General features: G+C 37.4%; 1 protein-coding gene across 2 annotated transcripts in view; it reads left to right on the top strand.

Annotated features, from left to right (window-relative positions):
• spon1a (spondin 1a) overlaps positions 1-21,081 on the top strand; it is a 51,207-nt gene that overhangs the window by 16,659 nt on the left and 13,467 nt on the right. For both annotated transcript variants that reach the window (XM_077564758.1, XM_077564757.1), the window contains exons 5-7: positions 62-184; positions 2,406-2,554; positions 20,544-20,608. In XM_077564758.1, coding sequence (XP_077420884.1) covers positions 62-184; positions 2,406-2,554; positions 20,544-20,608 — 337 coding nt within the window. The remainder of the gene's footprint in view (positions 1-61; positions 185-2,405; positions 2,555-20,543; positions 20,609-21,081) is intronic.

Genomic DNA, 21,081 nt, shown 5'->3' with positions numbered 1-21,081 from the left:
CTTTTGTATAATGATCTCGCTGAGTGCCTGTCAATCTCCCCAATCCTTCATTTGAATGCAGAATCCCTGTATGGAGATGCTACAGATAAACCCCTGCTTGACTGCTGTGCCTGTGGAACGGCCAAGTACAGAGTCACCTTCTATGGGAACTGGTCAGAGAAGATTCATCCCAAAGACTACCCACGTAAGCGAAAACTAATCTGTTCTTCATCATGTCGTTTTATCATACATTTCATCTTGATGTGAGGTGTGTGCGTGTGTGCGCTCATAACCTTGTGCCTCACCACCAGGATGTGAATGTATGCAGGGATTACCGTGCCTCTGTCTTGTTAAAATTCCTCCCCAGTGGATCAATATACTGTTGAGAGTGGAGGAAGATAAACCCTGAGATCGAAAGGGAACCCTAATTCACTATCTAACAGAGAGACTAGTATGGAACACATTCTCACATGTATCTAGCAATTAGTCGTTTTATTAGGTACACCTATATACGGATAAATTGTTAACAGGCAGTAAATTGACATGAGCCCTACGCGTTGGCACAGCAAAAAGTTCTGCTTCACTTCCCTGAAGCATTGCTGCCACTTCAAAAAGACAGATTTTTGTTGTTGCTCTGCTCTAGTTTTTCATTCAGGCATTTTAATTTCTCTCATCTCCCTTTTTGTGTGTTTTCTTTTCACACCGGCCCGCTATCTGCTTTTATGTGCTGGGAGAGTGTTTACTTATGCTAATTAAGACCAGCTGGCACGTATTTGCAATTTACAAGAATTGGATTACCGAGTGCAGGTGAACTATTAATTAAGCCGATGTAGACTTTTCTGAAGATATTGTTTAATGTGCTATTATTTGATTTACTTCAAAAGACAAATAGAAAAAACAGGTGGTTTTAATGCTCCTTTTTGCTCCTCTCTTGCTTTTAGTAGTAGAGTAGAAACCCGTTTTTTTTGTGTGTGTTTTTTTTAATGCCATTGCTATGAAAGTTCTTGAGAAGTATCCAAGGACCACTTCTTAAGGGCATTTTTTTTTTTAAATGGCTCACTCATGCCCTGAAGTTTACATTTGGGATATCTCGAAAACCATTAACTGGCATCACGGCTCACAATGTGTGCTCATGGTGTTGGCATTAAGAAAAGATAAAAGTAAAATAATACTTACAAAACAATCTACAGACAGACCCTTCAAATGGTTTGCTGGAAGCACTAAACAGCTTTTGAGTGAGTTAATTTGTGTGTGTTTGAATAATGTGCAATTTACCAAGGGATGTCCACACTGCAAAAACTGGCCGGGTCATGCCTTATAAGACAGGAATGAGACAACACTGTAAAGCAGAGGTGTCAAACTCCGGTCCTCGAGGGCCCAAGTCCTGCAGGTTTTGGAAGTTTCCCTCTTACGACACAAGCTGATTCCAATCAGCAGGATCGTTATCAGGCTTATGCAGAGCTTGCTGATGAGCTGATCATATATCAGCTGTGTTGGAGAAGGGAAACATCCAAAACTGCAGGACTGACACTTATGCTGTAAAGTACTTGGAACCAGGCCTACATGAAGGCTTTCCATTAACCCATACCCATAGAATTACCAGTTTGGTGTTGGTTTAATTGAAAAAAAATACCATTGAACATATGACGCGCGGAATAAGGACCAATTGAAGTTAACTAAAACCCCAACGGATGTCCACACTGCAAAAACTGTCTGGATCATACTAAAGATGATAAAAATGGGCTCCTTAACCTCCCAACTTAGGCTAAATTGGCTAAACATGAGTAAATACTTATGTATTTTAAGAAAAATAGTTCTATATTACAGCTTGAAAAAAAGTCAATATTACTGGTTTTTAGTTTTAAAATACTATTTCCAAGACCACTGTTGTTGATATGGGCCTAGTATTGTTTTTCTTATAAGTAAAATTTTCTTGTTCTGTTGGCAGATATTTTTTTTCTTATTTGAAGTAATATTTTTCTTATTTTACTATTTATTTTTCTTAAATTTTCTACTGTCGTTTTTGCAGTGATGCACAGAAATATGTACACGTAAACACCCAATGGCATTATTAAGTAAGACACCGTGTAAGAATGTAGAGAAACGTGTTGATGATGAACTAATATGCACTGACTGAGTTCGTGAATCAATCCTGGATCTTTACTTACGATGCCAAAAGTAAAAGAAAGACATCTGGTCTGCTACCAACTACCACAACTAATTTATGTCGATGTCATGTAACTGGTCAACTGGAAAGGCACAACTACTTAAATATCTTCAAAGAGTGCCTACTATCACTTAGCTTTGCAGAGGCATGGAACCTAATTCGTCTCAATCCTTGAGCTTGTGCCCCAACATTTGTGGAGAACGGCTAGGGACGGACCTTGTGTGTGCATGCTCAGCTAATGAGATGACCTTCTGAACAGGTCGTGCCAATCACTGGTCAGCAATTATTGGCTCATCCCACTCGAAGAAATATGTGCTGTGGGAATATGGAGGATTGGCCAGTGAGGGGGTCAGACAGATAGCTGAGCTTGGATCCCCAGTCAAAATGGAGGAGGAGATCAGACAAAAGGTACGTTTTTTTTTTTTTTTGTCTGCCCATTACAGATGTTATCCGCTCTAACAGCTGTATTCACTCTTTTAAGAAGTATGCCTTTACAAATCTTGTTTTGTGCACTGAGAGCTGAAAAGTTGATAGTAGAAAATTATCAAAATTTTGATTTTAGGACAAATTGTCCAATTGCCCGAGTAATTAGCAATTGTGTCTCAGTATATACTTTATGTAAAATGCTCTGAGATGGAGCATTTCATATACAGTAGCAAGCGAAGGAACGGCTATTGATTTGCTTGGTCTTAATAAACCTGCCAGTATTGAATTAGCGTGACTCTATGCTCCAGACTGGTTAGCTCATTCACAAAGATATCCTGTTCTTAAAATATTCCTTTGGGAACCAACCCAATGGATATCAAGGGAATCCCTTTGATGAAATGTCCTTTGTATATTCCAAAAGTGTGGACTCAACATAAATGTTTGCAAATCTGCCAGCCATTGCTGAAATTCATGACTACACATCTTTACTTTGGAATGGTAGTTTTTTCCCCCCCGGCTTTCATAGTCGAGGTCTGCATGCATTTATATAGTCATTTCCAAGTCTTGTACTCGCTCCCTTCTTGGCCTCATGTCTTTTTATTATCTCCACAAATAGCACGTTATGTTCTTTCCCTTCTCTCCACGGCTGTCTCTCCCACCCGGTCCTAAAATAACCGGTGTTGGCAAAGCAGATGGTCCTGCGGCGTGCTTATTGTTGGCTAATATTGAAGACCTGAAGTCACAGCAGATAATGAGAGCACAGTGTGAGCAATGGGGTCTCTGCCATTGCTGACTTCTGGCTGCTATTACTTTTCTTTCAAACTATGTAAAGGCAGGGATTAGGCACTACAGTAGATTCAAATGAGCGCAATGGGCGGTTTGGATTTTGACATTTTGTCTCTGCAAGTTTCATTGTAGAAAAAATAAACTGAAATGGCAGAAAATAAATGACCTTTTTTTTTTTTTAAATGTTGTTTCTGTACCTAAGTGTAAAAGTGATGCATAACGTGAATCTGGGGTAGTCGGGAGCAATCCAAGTTGGTGATTACACACAAGATCCATGTTGGTTCGATACTTGAAAATTGAGTGTTATTATTTACAGTATATCCTTTAGCAATCAATCATTTTCAGTACTGTTTTATTTCAAAGTAAAAAGACACAATTTTGTGAATAATTTCCTATTTGTATGTAGTCGGCATTCCTCCTCTGATTTCAATTAAATAAATCAGAAGTTATTCATTAGTTACATCTTTAAAAAAAAAAAAGATTACCTAATCTTACACTGTTTATTATTTGGAGGACTGCCTTTCACGTTTACTTGAGTCAAATATTTTTACACTTATACACTGTAAGAAAAAAGGAATTAAAACTTTAAAAAACCTAGTTAAGTGTTTTCATTCAGAAATTCTAAGTACATTTTACAAGGAAAGTATTGAGCACATTTTTCCAATTTATTTTTTTATTTTTTTATTTTTTTTTATTGAGAAACAAACTCATGACCTTCAGCTTGGGGAGACGAACACTCTACCACATTAGCCATGCTGCTCCTGCAATGTATTACAGTAGTATATTTCTGGTGTCAGATGGAATCAACATACCTCCAAGAGCATTTTTGGTCACAGCAATGCAGTATAATGGTTACAGGTGTTTGAAATAACAGTTACGTTAAATAAGAAGTCTGAAGAAGCCGTAGTTAAGATCAGATTTCTCATCAATCACTTTGTGTGTTTGGGCTGAGGTCAGCTTGAGTGAATGTACATTGAGTGGCATGGCTCATGTGGTAGAGTGGTTGTCTCCCAAGCTGAAGGTCATGAGTTTGTTCCTCAATACTTGAGTTGCTTTTATATATATATATATATATATATATATATATATATATATATATATATATATATATATTTATAACTAGTAAAATGTACTCAATATTCTCCTTGTAAAATTTACTTAGAATTTCTGACTGAAAAAACATGCTATTTTTTTTTTCAAGTAAATATTACTCTTTAAAAAAATATAGATATTTTACAGTATATTATATCTATCTCCGGCGTACAAAAACTGCAGCCTCAAGACACCCAGAATCTAATTGATGATTAGGTGAGACTAGCATCACATTCGAATTGTAACCGGTAAAATAAAAACAGTACAAAAACATAAAAAACAAACTCATAACACACACAAGCTGTCAATGAATTTGAGTATAGTAGTACATTTGCGGGAGTTTTCTCCTTTTGAAGTGCACAGAATGCTGTCCCACAAAGGAAGCTGATTGGCTTTTGTGTCAGGTATGCCGTCCGAGTGGCGGGTTTGTCGGAAGGGTCGTTGGTGGTGGCACAGTCAATGATGAGTGCAAAATTGATATTCATAGTCATGCTCCACTCCAGCCATGGGCCATGCGGATCACAGTGTTCATTTGCAGACATGCAAACAGTGCAAAGACACACACATACAGACACGCACAGTGCAGAAAACACACACATGGGGTACCACAAGCGTTCATGTCGACTGCACAAAAATGTACTATTTTCTTCTTGGCTATAATCTTCACCTGGCCTTTACTTCTGCATGTAATACTTTTACATTTAATACTCCAGCCTGCGACCTGATTGACTTTCACAATAAGGTACAAATGAAATACACACATAGTATCCTGTTTTTAGACTTTATTCTACAAAAGGCAATTTCCCTAAGTGCAAGAATTCTATTTCCAGCGTATGAGCTTGGCCCACTCATTTTAAACATATACTACAATGTGATGGCCTGGTAATAAATATAAAATTGCATGCCAGCGCCCTCTTAAACGTAGTCTAGCCTTTACATTCTTCGCACCCCTGAAGTGAGCAATCATGCCTCTGTGCCGCGATTTTCACCGAACATAGCAGACAATTGTCACTTCAATTTAATTCACAGCAGCTTTCCACCTGAGATGCTGCCCACATTTGAATTTATTTAACACATCCCATAGTCAGTAATGTATGTCAAATAGATATCTCGGGGCAGGATGCATGCAGTCACATTGCTAGGTGATTTACATGGTGGGATGTTTTTTTTTTTTGAATTGTTCCTAGCATACAAAGCTGTGTAAGCACGCATTATTGTTCAAATGTTCTAATCAGAGGACTTGGCAGCAATGAGATTGCCTGGGTCCATCGTTGTCAAATCCCCTTTTATGTCTGAGACGATTTGTGAATGCAAGCAGTCATTACAGGAGCTCGCTGGGTCTGTAATGAGAAGTCTAATGAGACTCTCTCCAAAGACCAGACACCAGGGCCAAGAGCTCATGTGGACTATGAAATCTCCCATTTCCTCTCGCAGCGTGGGACTCTTTTTTTTTCTTTCTTCGAGATTGCAAAACACAGACGTCGACTGATCCCTCCATTGCACTCACTTCCACAGGTGGAACGTCGAATGAGGATGCAGGATGAAGCCAAAACAGAAATTGCAGATTTGTGCCATTGAATACATCTGTTAGGGACTTTGTGTCTGTTCTTCAAATTCATCTGGTGACTTTCTGTGGTCAGTAAGAACTAACCATTGAGTGTCTTAAAGGAGCATATTATTATCCAACGAAAACAATGTACAAGGCTCTAAAGTCAGCGTAACATTTTCTAAGAGCCTCTTGACAACCTGCAATTTGTTTGAGCACCCATAGAAAAGAATTCAAATTCCAGAGTCAAGCTAAACAAAATGTTTAAGTACCACACCATTATCACATTCTTAATGCTGTTCAAGTGAGAAAATAAATGATTATTTCATATTTCTTAAACCGCTAATAAAAAATCTGTTAAACACTCAACTTGATGTATAACAACAGTTAAATTAAGAATACCTTACAATACACAAATCAAGTAAGTTGAATAAAACAAATCATAAAGCATGAAATAAAAAAAAAAATACTACCTTGGACAAGAAATAGCAGCTATTCTGTGGCTAGGGAGCGAATTGCATATGTCAGCAGTCAATGACAGTGCCTGCGATGCATGACATGATATATGAGGAGTATTCGACTTGGCATTGTGTATAAAGAACAAAAGTGCAAATATCTCTGGCAACTTATACCCTGGATTTTTCCCCTCCCAGATGAGTACGGAGAGACCTAACTGTTTTACTCTGACTGCACTTATCAGCTTTTATCTTCCCTTTATAGTAGAGTGTGCGAACCCTGCACACTCCACAGTTTCTTTGGGGAGGAGAGGGGCGGAGTTTTTCCTACCTTATTTGAAGTCATGTCGTCCTTTTGTCAAATGTGGCTATCACTTTAAGATCATGCACGTACTCGCACGCGCGCCACGAACAAGCCTGATACAGATGCTGCAGTTACACTTTTGGGCCAGAGGTGGCAGTCTACGAGTGTATCTAAAACTGGATGGATGTTTTCTTATAATTCCACTTCAATTATTATTATTATTATTATTCTCATTATTTATTTTATTTTTTGGGTGGTGTTTTTGTTTTTTAATAAAGCTTCCTTCCGTAAAAGTCATTGGACGTACCAGTTTTTTCATCAGACAAAAGTGTTCTGTTAGTTCTGCTAGATATTTTGGGATGAATCTGAAGCTTCCAAGTCTTTCAAGCCTCTGCACCTTATTCACACCTAGCAAAGATGTAAAGAATTATTTTGTAGTTCATCAGCCAGAAATAACATAAAAAAAAAACGCTTCCTTTGGGTCCTTACCTGTCAGTGAGCTGATGTTTATATTTTGTTTGTGCTTGTGCACTGATGTTATAGTTTCACAAGAGCACTAAAATGCGTATCCCTTGTGTATTATATTGCTGCTATGTGGACAGACAATGGTGATATTATACAAGTACTTTACATTTCTCTCCTCTCTTGTAAAGAGAATAAACTCGGGAAAATATAGTAGCATTGGTTCCTATTTTTGAATTAAAAATAGGTGGATGTGCATTCAGTGCTTTGCACAAAACAGTCCAGACATTTGAATATTAGACGTTGTACTTGTAGTAAAATAAATGTTGCACAAAGGAGATGGCTTTCATAAGAAGTTTCATAATGGTTTGGATGGTTTAGAATTTTTCACAGGAGCCTTTCTTCTGGCTAAAAATGTTAAAGGGTAGCTTGAAAGTGAACATCACTATGTGGTTTAAGAGAAGCATCATCGTTAGTCTATTCAAAAAAGAAAAAAAAAATGAGACAAGGGATAGGATAATTATTTTATCTCAGCGGGAAGTCTCCTCTGTTAACTTACTTGACGAGCCCTGCAGATATCTCTGTTTGGTAACAAAGCACTCCAAAAGCCTACGTGCATGCTTTGGATCCCAGGACGGTCATTATAATCGCTCAAATCGAGTAGTGGAGCCAGAGGCGTGTACAATTTGAAACGGATGAGGGAGCCAACATGTGCATTGTTGGCACATTTAACATTCACGTGAAGTTTTTTTTTTATCGTTTATTTCTATAGTACAGTATAATGAATTATACTTTTTTTTTTCATTAAAAGGCATTCTGCTTACAATACAGTAGATTCCTGCATAAGTATTTGTATGTCAGTTTTTGGGTTGCATGATTTCATGTCAGGTATTGTGTGTTTGGTTGGTCTTTCACATTTGGCCTTTGGACTGGTTCTACATGAATGAGTGAGTCTGGGCTCTATTAAACATGGGGAACTAAAGGACATTTGATTGTTGATGTTTGTATAGAATAATATTTTACATTGAGTAAATTGGATTTAATTTTGTTTCATGTTATGTTATGCATATTCCTTACTCATATTGAAATCTTAATAGCATGGTTTACCCATTTTAATAAAGCCATGAATATAAACTATATGTAAGAAAAAGTGGTGGAAGACAGTGGAGTGCAAAGTTGGCAGCATTTTATTTATTTATTTATTTATTTTTAGTTGGCAGCATTTTAAGAGACATGGGCATATGCTGTAAATGAGCATGATGAGATGAAAGAAATGATTACCGCGTGTCATTTCCAACCCATCTGCTAGCAACTGCGGTCGCTGCTTAACATACTGTACATTTGGTATGTTCAGCACTAATTGCAGCATAATAAAACGGTTTGTTTGAAAGTTCTTGCAGCAGCAATCCGAGAACAGGCGGATAGAGATCTCAGATTAGACGCACTGATTCTGCTGGACGGGCTACTTAAATATGGAGGAGATGTGTCCTGAATATTTGTCAGATCTTTATAAGATCAAGGCCAACTAAACACAATAAAACTTCAGTATAAATCTCTGTGATCTTTTATTCATGAGCTAGACCTGATAAATCTGTTTCCGGTAATGACCGAGCTTGTTATCTTGTCCTTATGTAAATGAGACCGTGGCCATGGCTCCTTCCACCCAATGACACCCCTTTACTGAGTTTTCTGTAATTTTGATGAAGTCATGACCAAATACAAAAGTACGTGACTCACTCACTTACTACAACATTACGAACACCTTCAACATCTATAATACAGAGACGGGCAATTTAAATGCTAGAGGGGGCCACAATTTGTTGGCAGTGCTACTCGGCAGCTTCAGAAGACAGATGAGCTGTGATTGGTCGTTTCCTGAGCCCTGAGCAACATTGATGTCATCTTCAGTCGACAGCAAGTGGCAAAATGGCCGCCCCCTAAACTGGATTTTGTTGCGTAACTCATATTCCACAAATGTAATATCAATCAAAATTTCATGTTTAGACTAGCGAGGTGACATATAACATATAATTATTGTCAAGAAATGTTTAAGGTTGACTCAAACTCTAAATAGGATGTATGGAAAATATTATATGTTGCTCTTTTTCATATCTTTCTCAATGCATGTACAAAAGACCCACTGTCCTAACCTAACATCAAAGGGTTCGAAACAAGCAACAAAATGATCACGTATACTGGATTTTTTTTTTTTCCGGTGCAAAGGGCTCCATTGTATAAAAATGACCATTCAAGGATGGCACAAAACTGCTGAACAAGACACCAACACTAAGTGCAAAATTAATTTTGTGCATTTTTTTTTTAAACAAAAATCATTAACAATTTTAACATCATTGATATACTATGCTCATCCTGCAAATCAATCAAAATCCACCAAAAAATATTAGGCCTACTTATGTTGTAGTATAGGGCATGTCTACCATCTAGCAGTGAATCCTAGTATTACAATTTAAAGGCATATTCGCAGATTTTTTTCCAATATTTTTTAGTATTTTGTTACAACCCACCCCCCCCCCCAGATTTCCCCCCACAAATTTAGCCATAACAAATTTTTCATAACAAACCTATTGTATATTGAATATTCATCAGTATTTTCTGAAGAATTCTATGGGTTTGTAAAATTTTCTTTCTTTCTTTCTTTATTTCAAATAAAAAATTGAAGGGGGATAAGGATTTTTCAAGGGGCTTGTTCTTCTATGTGCCCTGGTAGCCAGACCAGGGTGTACCAGAGCGCTACAGGAAAGGAATTAAACTTCATTTTACACACATAAGACTGTTAAAATGTTACTCATAACATTAACATTGCCCGTTTAGTTGATAATGGTTAACAGTTTAAGTCTGGAAGAAATTAATTCACCAAACGATACTTCCTATGAGAAAAGGTTTTAACCTTGACGTAAACCCGCTTCACAGAATGACTTGACAACTTTTGGAGGTTACACTGTTTTGTGTAGAGGAACCTTTTTTTTTTCTGTCAAATTATTATGATAACAATATACAATATCATAATTGGTTATTTTTATGCAAAACATCCTGCATATGTGCATAGAATGTCTTCACATATCTGTGGTTTTGCATATGTTTATGCAAAGTAATGTATTCATGTTTATGTTACGCATATTCTCACTTCAAGGTAATGCAGAGTTTATGTCTCATGTGAGTTTTGGACTTAATTAAACTATTATGTATTCTGGTGCACGGTGCTGGAGACACAAGGGTATCCTGTGTGCGATACATACATGGAATAACATCGTAAAGTTCAGACAGAGTTGGTAGCAATTGCTTTTTGCTGCCCCACAACTAGTCAGCGACCATCGATCCCCTTGTGCAACGAGGATTGTGGAAGATAGAAAGGAAGTTATTAAATTGGAGGAAAGGCAGAGAGAGTGGCAGACAGTTTAAACTGGGTCATTAAAGGCCGTTTGCTCAATTCTTCTGTAATAATACCTCACTGCCCCCGGGCCTGCTGGGCTGTGTGTGTGTGTGTGTGTGTGTGCGCACATGTGCAAGGCCTCAGGTTGTGGGCTGCCGTGCGTGCGTGCCAGGCAGCACTACAGACGTCCAGGCTGCACTTCAAGGCTCCACAACCGCCATTGAGGTTGACCACGCTCAGAAAAATCAATTCCCAACTCTCCAGAAACGTAGCGAGCGCCTACTTCAAGCTGAGCCGATTCTCTTTGCTCTCAGGAAACGTTCTACCGTCCTCTCTTGAGCCAAATGGGTGGGATGAGAGGCGCCTTTGCTCGATTCGACTGCCGCCGATTCTGCAGGGCAGCGCCAGGGAATGTCAGCGGAGATTTAATTGACACCTGAAGGTTGTGCAAACCTTTGCGCTAGGCGCCGATAACAGCCAGCTTGCATCCCGTTGGAATTTTGCACCAATTGGGCGTCTATTAATAGGAGCCTGCGCTGCGACAGACCGATCAGAGATGCCTCAACAGAACTTTGATTACATCTCTAGAGGAGCTCCATTTTATCCGGAGAAAAGACATCTTTAGATCGAGTTAGACCTCGGTTTATAGGCAGAAAACATCCAGTAATTCCACATAATTGTGTTATCCGTAGGGATATTTGACCAGTTTGGATAAGTGCTCTGCTACAAGCATCTCTGGGCTGTGCTAAATCCTTTTAGTTATCCTGCCAAATGCACACAAATCAGCACAGTTGTTTACTACTTGTCTTTGGAGGAAACTGAGCTTATTTTTTTGTGTTAAACCACAAAGACAGACAGGATGCCAGGTCTTTTTAATCTAGTAATGTATTAGTTATTTGCATAGTTCGGTGCTCCAAGGTAATAATCTCCAAATAATATGACTCGTCAGAATAGAAATAACAGAAGTATTTGCATGCTAATTAGCGCTAATGATCTTTTTCACATGGTGATTATATGAGGATGTGCTGAGCAGGATATTCCACAAGGGAAGCGAAAGGCAAAAGATCCAGCTGCTCCGGCTTCATGTGGATGTCCTCCCGCTCTTACTACACAGTGTTCATTTCAAACCTAAAACCGATGTAGCCCTGATGAGCATCTCTTATAAAAGACAAAGCGAGGCTTTACATGATCTGGATTTTTTGGCTGATCACGATCACGAAAAACAATAATCAATTCAGTCAGAGCATTGAACAATAAATCAATTTAAAAAACTTTTTTTTTTACTCTACCGTCAACCGCCGCCATTTGCAGGGAATAACGACTGGCCTGGCCCACAAATAGCAAAAACTCATGTATAATTAATGCCAATTGAAACGCATGCAAATATCCCCGCAAAAAATCTTTAAAAAAACACTGATACACATTGAGTATAACATGTAGTGTCTTATTTTGCAGAGCCGCTCAATAAAGTCATTGATCGATTGGGCAAATTCCGACATTACAACAGATCACCGATTTTGCATAAAATGCAATTCCGATCCAGCCGATCAGATTGGTGTAAAGTGTAATCGAAATTGATTTTCCAATCAAATTGTATATGTAGTAATATAAATAGAAGGGAAAAAAATTTAACTAATTTTGTATCAATGTACTGACGGGCAAATGAAGCTTCATGAAGCACTTGTGATATTTTTGGACTCCTCTAGATGGCACTCCTAGTTTTAAAATGCAGTGGAAATGTAATCAATTTCCATTGTACTTGCCTTTATCTTTAAACCTAGAGCACCATGTATAGGAGTCACAAAATACTGCGAGTGCTTCATGAAGCTTCATGAAGCTTCATGAAGCTTCATTTTCCCATCACTACATCAATGCTGCATTAACCAACCCAGTTTCCGTGACATTGGTAATTTTTCAAAGAGGATAAAGAATATATGCCTGTGATAATGTTACATCATCTGTCTACATGTGTTGTTACATCATTTGTGCCTTAATATGTGTTACTTAAAGGGTTGCAAAATCCAGACTTTTGAGTTAAGGTTGTGACCTGGTAAGGGCTACAGATCAAAATCCATGTTTGTTCCCACTGCACTAGGAAGAGAGCCATTAGGATATCCATTGTCTGTGTCACTGGCAATTTGTCTTTCAATGTTTTTCGGTCTTGCATAAGGATCCAGTGATTCTGTTACCATACGTCAATTCTTTTTGTAAAATTTGGAGAAAAATTATCGTCTGTGTACCGGGTATATTAAATCACAAACTTGAAGGGTGTCTGTTTGAGAGCTTGTGCATTTTTTAAAAGCTAGCCACTAGCAGATATATCCAAGGGATCCTGTAAACGCTGATTAATTTAAAATTGAACTGGTCAAGTGAAGCAACATATTCGATCCACTCTCACAAAAGGCGCCAGCGCCACTTGCAGAAGATTTATTTTGTTGAAATAGCAACCTGTTAAGTAGAAATAAGACAAACCATGAACACGGCTTTGCACAATGGAATTCCATTCACCATTCAAAGATAAATCACAGCCTTTCTTTACACCCCACACAAAGCAGCACAAAGAACAAATAAAATAGAAAATTCACTCCGTTGATTAAATGTGCACACACTGGTCAACTATTTAACGTTTTACACGCTAAAGAACATGCAAGAGATGGAATGAATTCACATGTAATGTTTTGGGATCTTAGTACTTAATCTCATGCATAAGGCTTATGATAGTCAAAGTTGCACTTACAGTGACTTTACCAAAAGCTTTGTAGATTTCTTACTAAATTCTCACTGGGAACATTTTGATTTTCAGCTCTGATCGACAAATGGCTTCTTTGTCACCCGAATATAATATTAAGCTATAACGTGCCGGTGTAACAAGCGGACATTATTAAACTATATTAACACTACAAATCTGTTTTGGGGATGATGAAAGTTTGAATGTCGCCTCTCGCCTAAGAGGGAATTACAAATGTTAAATCAAGCATTGCAAATTAAGGTTCACTGCACTTGTCAGGACTCGATGGAAATTATTCATGCAATATGATTTTTTTCCCCTCCAAGATAATCGAGTGTGTGTGTCTTCTCTAATGGATACAAGAAGTTTTCAGCCCTGCATATGATTCCACTGAAGTTTAGTGAGAGTTCATATTTTGTAAATGCATAAAACCACCCCAAAATCTTATCTAGCCATTTTGCAAAAAACACTTAATATATAAGCAATATGCGATTGCTTGATTAACTGATCGATTAAAGTAAAAAAAATAAAAAATCCTTCCTTTGATTTTTCTGTATGTGGCATTTGTAAGAAAATGTTTGGACACCCCTCATTTAAACACTAAACAGATCATAACAATAAGAGGGTGTGAGCATGTAGAAGCGTTTGTAGGAGCTTGTGTCCATGGAGTTGCAGACAATTCTAAGATCGGTGGACACAGAGAGGAAATCCGGAGCAGTCCAACTTATAATATTACAATATTTTTGTCAACAAAAGCAGCAATATTACAATAGTACGAGCTTTTTTTTTTCTTCCTTATGTCTCCTTTTTCCATCTAAACTCGGGGCACTAATTAGCAGAATTCTCATTCTGTCTCCATCTGTTGGTTTCTCCGACGGGGTGCGACTGCAAACACAAAAACATTGGCCTATAAATTTGATCCTCATACTGTGATAATCAATATACTGTATTAGAGAAAACGCATCCATGATATAATCACTAAAATGATATCATATAATCAGTATATCTTACAAGAAAAAAAAAATGATCATGTTTTCGCCACTGTTTGTTTGAAACATCCATCAATTATCTGAACCGTGTACCACAAACACACTTTTATGTCTAGTGTTTTTTGTCACATATTTCTCTCAGTAAGAATGCATTGTGATTGTAGCATCATATATGAGTTACATATCTGCTTTTCAATGGCCACATAATAACCAGCGGGCCACATCTGAGCTCTTTTGTTCCAAAAAGCTGCCTTTAATCTAGCTAAAAAAGAGGTATTATTACTTTTTTTTTTTTGGTGCAGGTGTACATAAAAGAAACACACTTTCAGGAAATGATTGAACTGAAACTTCTCACCTTTCCATTACAAAAAAATGCTTTGGTTTTAAAATGCAAGGTCATGCAACGTGAATGTGTCCATCTTCGTCTTGTCAAGTCAGCTTGATTAACGCCCCCCCCAGCCTGACGACACATCAGTAAACAAAGACAATATTTCCTAGCAGTTACAACATTTAGTCAATAAAACTAATCATGCTCTCATTCGGACTCTGCTCACCACTTGTCTTGTTAGTGATTTGTGTCTTGTGCAAATACAGTTTGGTCTTTTTCTCACTAAAGCTTGGCCATACTGAATTGACAACGACTAGCTGGAGGCATAAATGTATAACAAAGTTGAGTTGAGCATGCGTTAAGCATTGCTTTGGGCATCTTTTCCTAAAAAAGAAAAGAAAAGAAAATCTAATAATTGGTCTGTTAACACTGACACAGCTCACATGTGTAATTTTTTCATGATTTGGGAGGCACTGAAAACTGGTAAACAGCTAGCACTGGTATGACAAAACAATTATTAGATTAGAAAATCTAATGTGACCTTTTTTTTTTTATGTGAACAGTATCCAATAGTAATGCTTTATGCTCACTGAACTAATGTCAGGTTTACTGTGGTCTGGTGCAATATGCAAACATTTGTGTGACAAACAAAACACTATTGAATGCCAAAAAACACAAAAAATAAATAAATAAATAGAATAAAAAATAATAAATAAAAAACAGGAAATGATTGCCAATATGAAACAAGTACTTATATTAGCTTTTTCTATTTAAGAAAAAAAAAAAACTATCTTGATTCCTCTGTAGCTAGAATGATTTTAAGCACCAATCCGCTTATCCCCTTCAATTTTTTAATGGACCAAGGAAAGATGCAAAAGGTCAAATCACGTAAAAGGGTTCAAAGGTCATAAAAGTATAACTACCGCTTACGTCATCCTTCAAATGTTTGAGATGAGTCTGTTTGCCCTCTAGCTTTTTCTGATCCACTGAGATGCCTGCGACTGCATAAAGAGTGTGTTCCATCAGTGACAAACACACACACACACACACACACACGCACACGCAAGCTCGGAATGACTTGCAGTGTAGAACGGTAGGCATTGGGAAGGACATTAATGCACGAGCATGCATGTAATCGGCCTTTGTGTCAATAAAGGACTCAGGTGCAGTGGACATAAATCCCCCCATAGAAATGTAAAAATATACATGTATTGCTGCTTATAACTTCAAAAGGAAAATATATTTTGATCTTGTAAATTTGGCACAGCACAGAGAAGGGTGATGTCAACAGCCATCACCACCATGATGATGAAATAAATCTGCTTCAAGCCTCCAGTGGCTGGAATATATGCCACCGGGTCATCACGGGACTGTTCACTGCACGGCAAGAGGCGCTCGCCTTTTCACTAGTGAAATCGACACAATTCTATTCTGTTAAAAAAAAAAAAAAATTTAATGCTATATCTCCATATATTTGAGTAATACCGAATCCTCAGTTTTTGCAGATTCAGCAATTATTTTCAAACATGTACAATGTATGTAGAAACAAATCTATAAACTCATATAACAGAGTCTTTTATAAATTTATCTTATCTATTTTTGCATGAGCGAACACCTGCTCACTCAACACCTGTGACTATAGAGTCATTATAGCCTATATCTGTCCTTCCTTCCTTTCCTCAGTCTCTCCTTTGGTCTCTTGAGGTCTCCCTGATTTGTTGGAATTTAGATGTTTCTGGGGTTGGTGACTCGGTGGCTGGTGGGTGGTGTCTGGTCGGTGCTGGATTTCACTTTCCTTTCTCTTCTTTGGTCCTTCCTCGGGTCTCCTGACGGCCTCACGACTCTGGCTGGAAGTGTTCGGTTTAGGTGAATGGTATGCGATTTTTTAATAGGTTTTAGGTGAACTAATGAATACACACTCACATGCACGCACGCACACACGCACATTCACACACACATACACATACTCACCCACATACAAAAAAAATAAATAATAAAAAATAATAATAATAAAAAAAAGGGAGAGCACTGATGATGACATGTCAAATCGGTAAAATTACCAATTGAACAATACTGAGCTCTCCAGAAAAAAAAAAAAAAGAATCATTATAGCCTACATTTATCTTCATATTTCTTGCAATGCCAGTGTTTTACTAAAGCACTCTTTTCAAATGTATGTGACGAGTATCCAGATAATTATCTTGGCTGAATCACTCGCATAAAATGACTCTGTTAAGGTCTCAGCAGGGCTCCGGTCAGTCATAAATGTATAAACTAGATGTAAAAGCTGCCAGATGCTCAGAGTAACTGTTCTCAATTTGATCTCGCTCCGAATCCTACATTGAGATGTTTTAAAGCAGCACTTCAAAGCAAGACTGAGAGGCAAAATGGCTCCCTGTTGGCTAACTGAACAATCGTGCTCCACTGCACTTGTAACTGATGATGGGAACACATGTCTTATCTTTATTCCTATCTGTGTATGATGTTTGACTGTTTTCTAGTGATATTGTTGGGCTGCAATAAAATGATTTTAAAACATTCTTGTATAATGGTCAACTAAAATATCTCAAACCATACCTTGATCGAAAATGGCTACTCAGTAATTTACTGTATTTTAATCCATCACAGATGTTTAATGTCCAAAACATGATGATTTATTATCAGCGTTGTCGGGTTCCATTCGATTGCAGTAAATAATAAAGTGGCTTAGTAGCTCTGCACATGATGTAATGTTTGGCTAAGCTGTTGTGAAATGTGGTTATCTTAAAATATGCAGCCTTGCAACTCACAATTCAGGATCATGCTTAAGATTATGCATTTTGAAATGCATTGTGTTCTGATGTTGACAAAAGCACTTGCACAAGTCAGGCATTCTTGTGTTATTGTAGAAAATAATGTGCAAGTGTATACCCAGTTGGGAAGATACACAATATGCTTCCGTCCAAAAATGACCCATGCAAATTTATTTTATTTTTTAAATAAAGGAAGTACAGTGAAACAGTAGTTAGGATGTGTGTCTCAAAGTCAAGGGATCCGAGACTCAGACTGGTCCCATATCCTCAAAACATGCTTTAAGAGTCTAATTTATCCAATATAATGCATCACTTGTTCAATTAACTGCTACAAGACTACTAAAATATCCTTAATAATTCTTCTGGCACAAAAAAAAGGAAAAAAAAAGATATTAAAAGTGTGAAACTTGCTGCAATAATACAGACAGAGCTTCTATCTTATAAAATGCAACCAAGTGATATATTCACTTGGCCCTATCTTAAATTGACAAAAGCAATGCTGATAATTAAACCCGTATAGCATGAAGCGCTAGGGACATCACTGTTGACCTCTGTCAGAAGTGAGGTCAATTTATAATCATTGAAATTGGATCCAATATTCTACTTGGCTTTTATGCAAAGAGGGGAAGAAATGCAAAGCTTAAAATAATATAGATGGTAAAAGTCCAATTAGGTGGCGTTAGTAGTCATTCTTTATTGTCCTTCAAAACTGGAGTGAGCCAATGTAAACAGCTCAACAAAAAACATTAAAACATTGGAAATGAAGAAACATGTTTTATATTTTTTAAAGCTGGAGACCTACAGATCATTTAGCGATGGTTCAAATGTTGTAATTTTCAACATGAAGTTGGATCTTGACACTTGTTTAGCAATGATGCCAAAGAACCAAAATGCTGAATAAACGTTTTGTTTATTTATTTAAGCAGAAGTAAAGTTCATATTTTGTTAACTGCATCATTATATGAGGGCCTGTAGACACATTCTGTAAAGCCCTCAGCGATACAAGGTCAAGTAATGACCACTCTTTTGTTCAAGTGTTTACTTTTATTCATCTGAAATTTGTCATATCAGCACACTTCGCATCTTCTCTTAAATAAATGAAGGCAGCTTCATTTTCAACCAAGCATTTAACCATAACAACATATGTCTATCACAGCTATATTTCACATTATGAGGCAGAACATCGTCCCAATGAACGCTGTTGATTTGTAGTTGGAAGGTAATATATTTGCTCCATACATGCTTATTAAGCCCAAATATTTTAATGAAAGGAGCTTTAATGATGTAGAAAAACAACAAAAGCCTAAAGTGGCTGTGAAACGTTCGCCTGTAGCGGCGTTTGCCGTCGTTGTATTATCAAAGCCCATTTTATGAGGAGAATATTTTATTATTATGACTTTGTTATTCTTAATTGAAAATATTAAGCAATACAAAGCAAATCAACTATAGAAATATTGCGATGCTGTTTTTAATTCCAGATGTTTATTACTGGGAGGTACAAGATGCCATTTTTTTTACATCAGTTTCTTGATATTAATGGTTTTAATAAAAACAAGGGAGTCACTTGGCAATACTTGTTAAATGGGAAATGTGATCAGAGGCTTGACTGTCTGTGCAAGGAAGGTAATGATGTGCTGCATAAAGTCATTAAATCCATAAATCTGTATGATTCAAGTCATTGAAGCTCATGTCAAAGTCGTGTCAAGTAGTAGAAGTGAGTGTATATATGACAATATATTACATGCATACAAATGTTGTCATTTATGATAGACATAGTGGAAACTGTAGACTTGTGGTAGAACAGACTTTCCATATTAATGAGCAGGGAGCTTTTTGTATTTTTTTCCCCCCGTTAATTAGATAACTAATTAATATCTTGTGTAAATGTGTTAAGTGAGCATGACAAAATAGGACATGTTGATGAGTTGCTTTAAAAGTCACATATTGACCTGAAAACGTCTTGAAAGACAAGTGCACAACCTAAAATTGGTCCCTTTGTTCGTAAGCGAAGCTCCTCTTGACATTTCAGTTTGTTGCACAACAGGAAAGTAGAAGAGTAAAATAATTATCCTTGTCATTGTTATCAAGGCTTTCGATGGCGTCCAATCATTTCCTCTGAGTGTGTTGTAATGTCAGACATGGTTCTCTCTAATATGCTGCAGAACTATTATTTTTGCTCCCTTCAGTTGGTTTGTCTCAGCCACAGTTATAGTTCATCAAGTATTAACACGATAAACAAACCCTGGCACAGTAAACTTGTGGTGTAAAATCAAATCAAATGGGCAAATAAACAGGCTAGCCCCATGTGCTAAATCAACAATTTCATAAAAAGTTTTTGATGAAGCCATTTAAGAAGATGCCAAAAGAAAGTCTTTGGAAAAGGGCAGGCACCTCGTAAAGTTGGTGATGCAAAAATACGATCCACTTGAGTAGTGAGGGTAAGGAGGAAAAAAAAAAACAATCATTCCAAAGAACTAGTTAGCATGCTAGTGATAAACCCTTGTTCTAAACTGTGCTTCTAGTTGAGTGGTGCAGACACTTTAGAGGGGCCGTCATAGTTTGGTTAGACAGATTAGTGACATCACCTCCCTCTAGTCTCAGACAATTCAGCTTCCTCGCAGGAGTAGTGGGCCTTCAGTAAAACCCTTACATTTGAAATAGGATTAGTCTTCCATTCCTTTTTTCTTTTCTTTTCTGGAGAGCTCAGTATTGTTTATTCGGTAATTTTACCGATTTGACATGTCGTCATCATTGCTCTCTCTCTCTTTTTTTTTTTTTTAATTTATTATTATTATTATTAGTATTATTTGTATGTGGGTGAGTATGTGTACGTGTATGTGCATGTGCGTGTGTGTGTGTGTAGTCTTCCATTCCTGCTGCAACCTGTCAGATTTATTGCAGTGTAGTGGAATTCAATAAATCAAAGCATTAGAAATTCTGGTGATGTAATTTATTTTTTTTATTAGGGTTTTATTTAAACTTCAGTCCACAACAACCGACTGCAATTGTTTTGTATTATGAATACATCACATCAATTCTATTTAATCATTCACCAGAGAAAGTGAAACGTTTAACATTGTGTTTCTTTTTCTTTTTAGGGTGATGACGTCCTGACCGTCATCAAAATGAAGGCGCAGTGGCCGGCTTGGCAGCCACTTAATGTGTAAGTATCTTGTCATTTACACTTCTGCACAAACATATATTGATCACTTCATGGTATGTTAACATGCTTGTGGGCAGTTTGTTTTGTCTCAAGTTACCTACTTGCCCCTCAAGAGGCAGCAGTGAGACACGATAGCGTGAAAGAGTCCTATTATTACCAGAGGGCTGTGCTAAAATGGGGTGTCGGTATGAAACTAACAACCTCTCTTGAGCTTTCCGCCTATACTGTAGATAGTGAGTCAACGATAGACACTGTTGTTAAGACGAGCCACCCTGCAGAAGTAATTGGTCAGTGCACTTAGGAAACAGCTACAGTACACTCGCCTCATTCATCTAATGATGATGGAAGATGTTGCTATAGAGAGAACAGCTCATTCACTCAATACACACATTTTGAAGGCAACTAGATGCAGTGTTTCTTTCGAGGACTCTAGGCAGAGGAAAAAGTGGGATTGATCAGCAATCTTTAATTTG

The sequence above is a fragment of the Vanacampus margaritifer genome, chromosome 4 (assembly GCF_051991255.1).
Source record: "Vanacampus margaritifer isolate UIUO_Vmar chromosome 4, RoL_Vmar_1.0, whole genome shotgun sequence".
In the NCBI taxonomy this organism is placed as follows: Eukaryota; Metazoa; Chordata; class Actinopteri; order Syngnathiformes; family Syngnathidae; genus Vanacampus; species Vanacampus margaritifer.
This window is presented reverse-complemented; position numbering and strand designations above follow the sequence as displayed.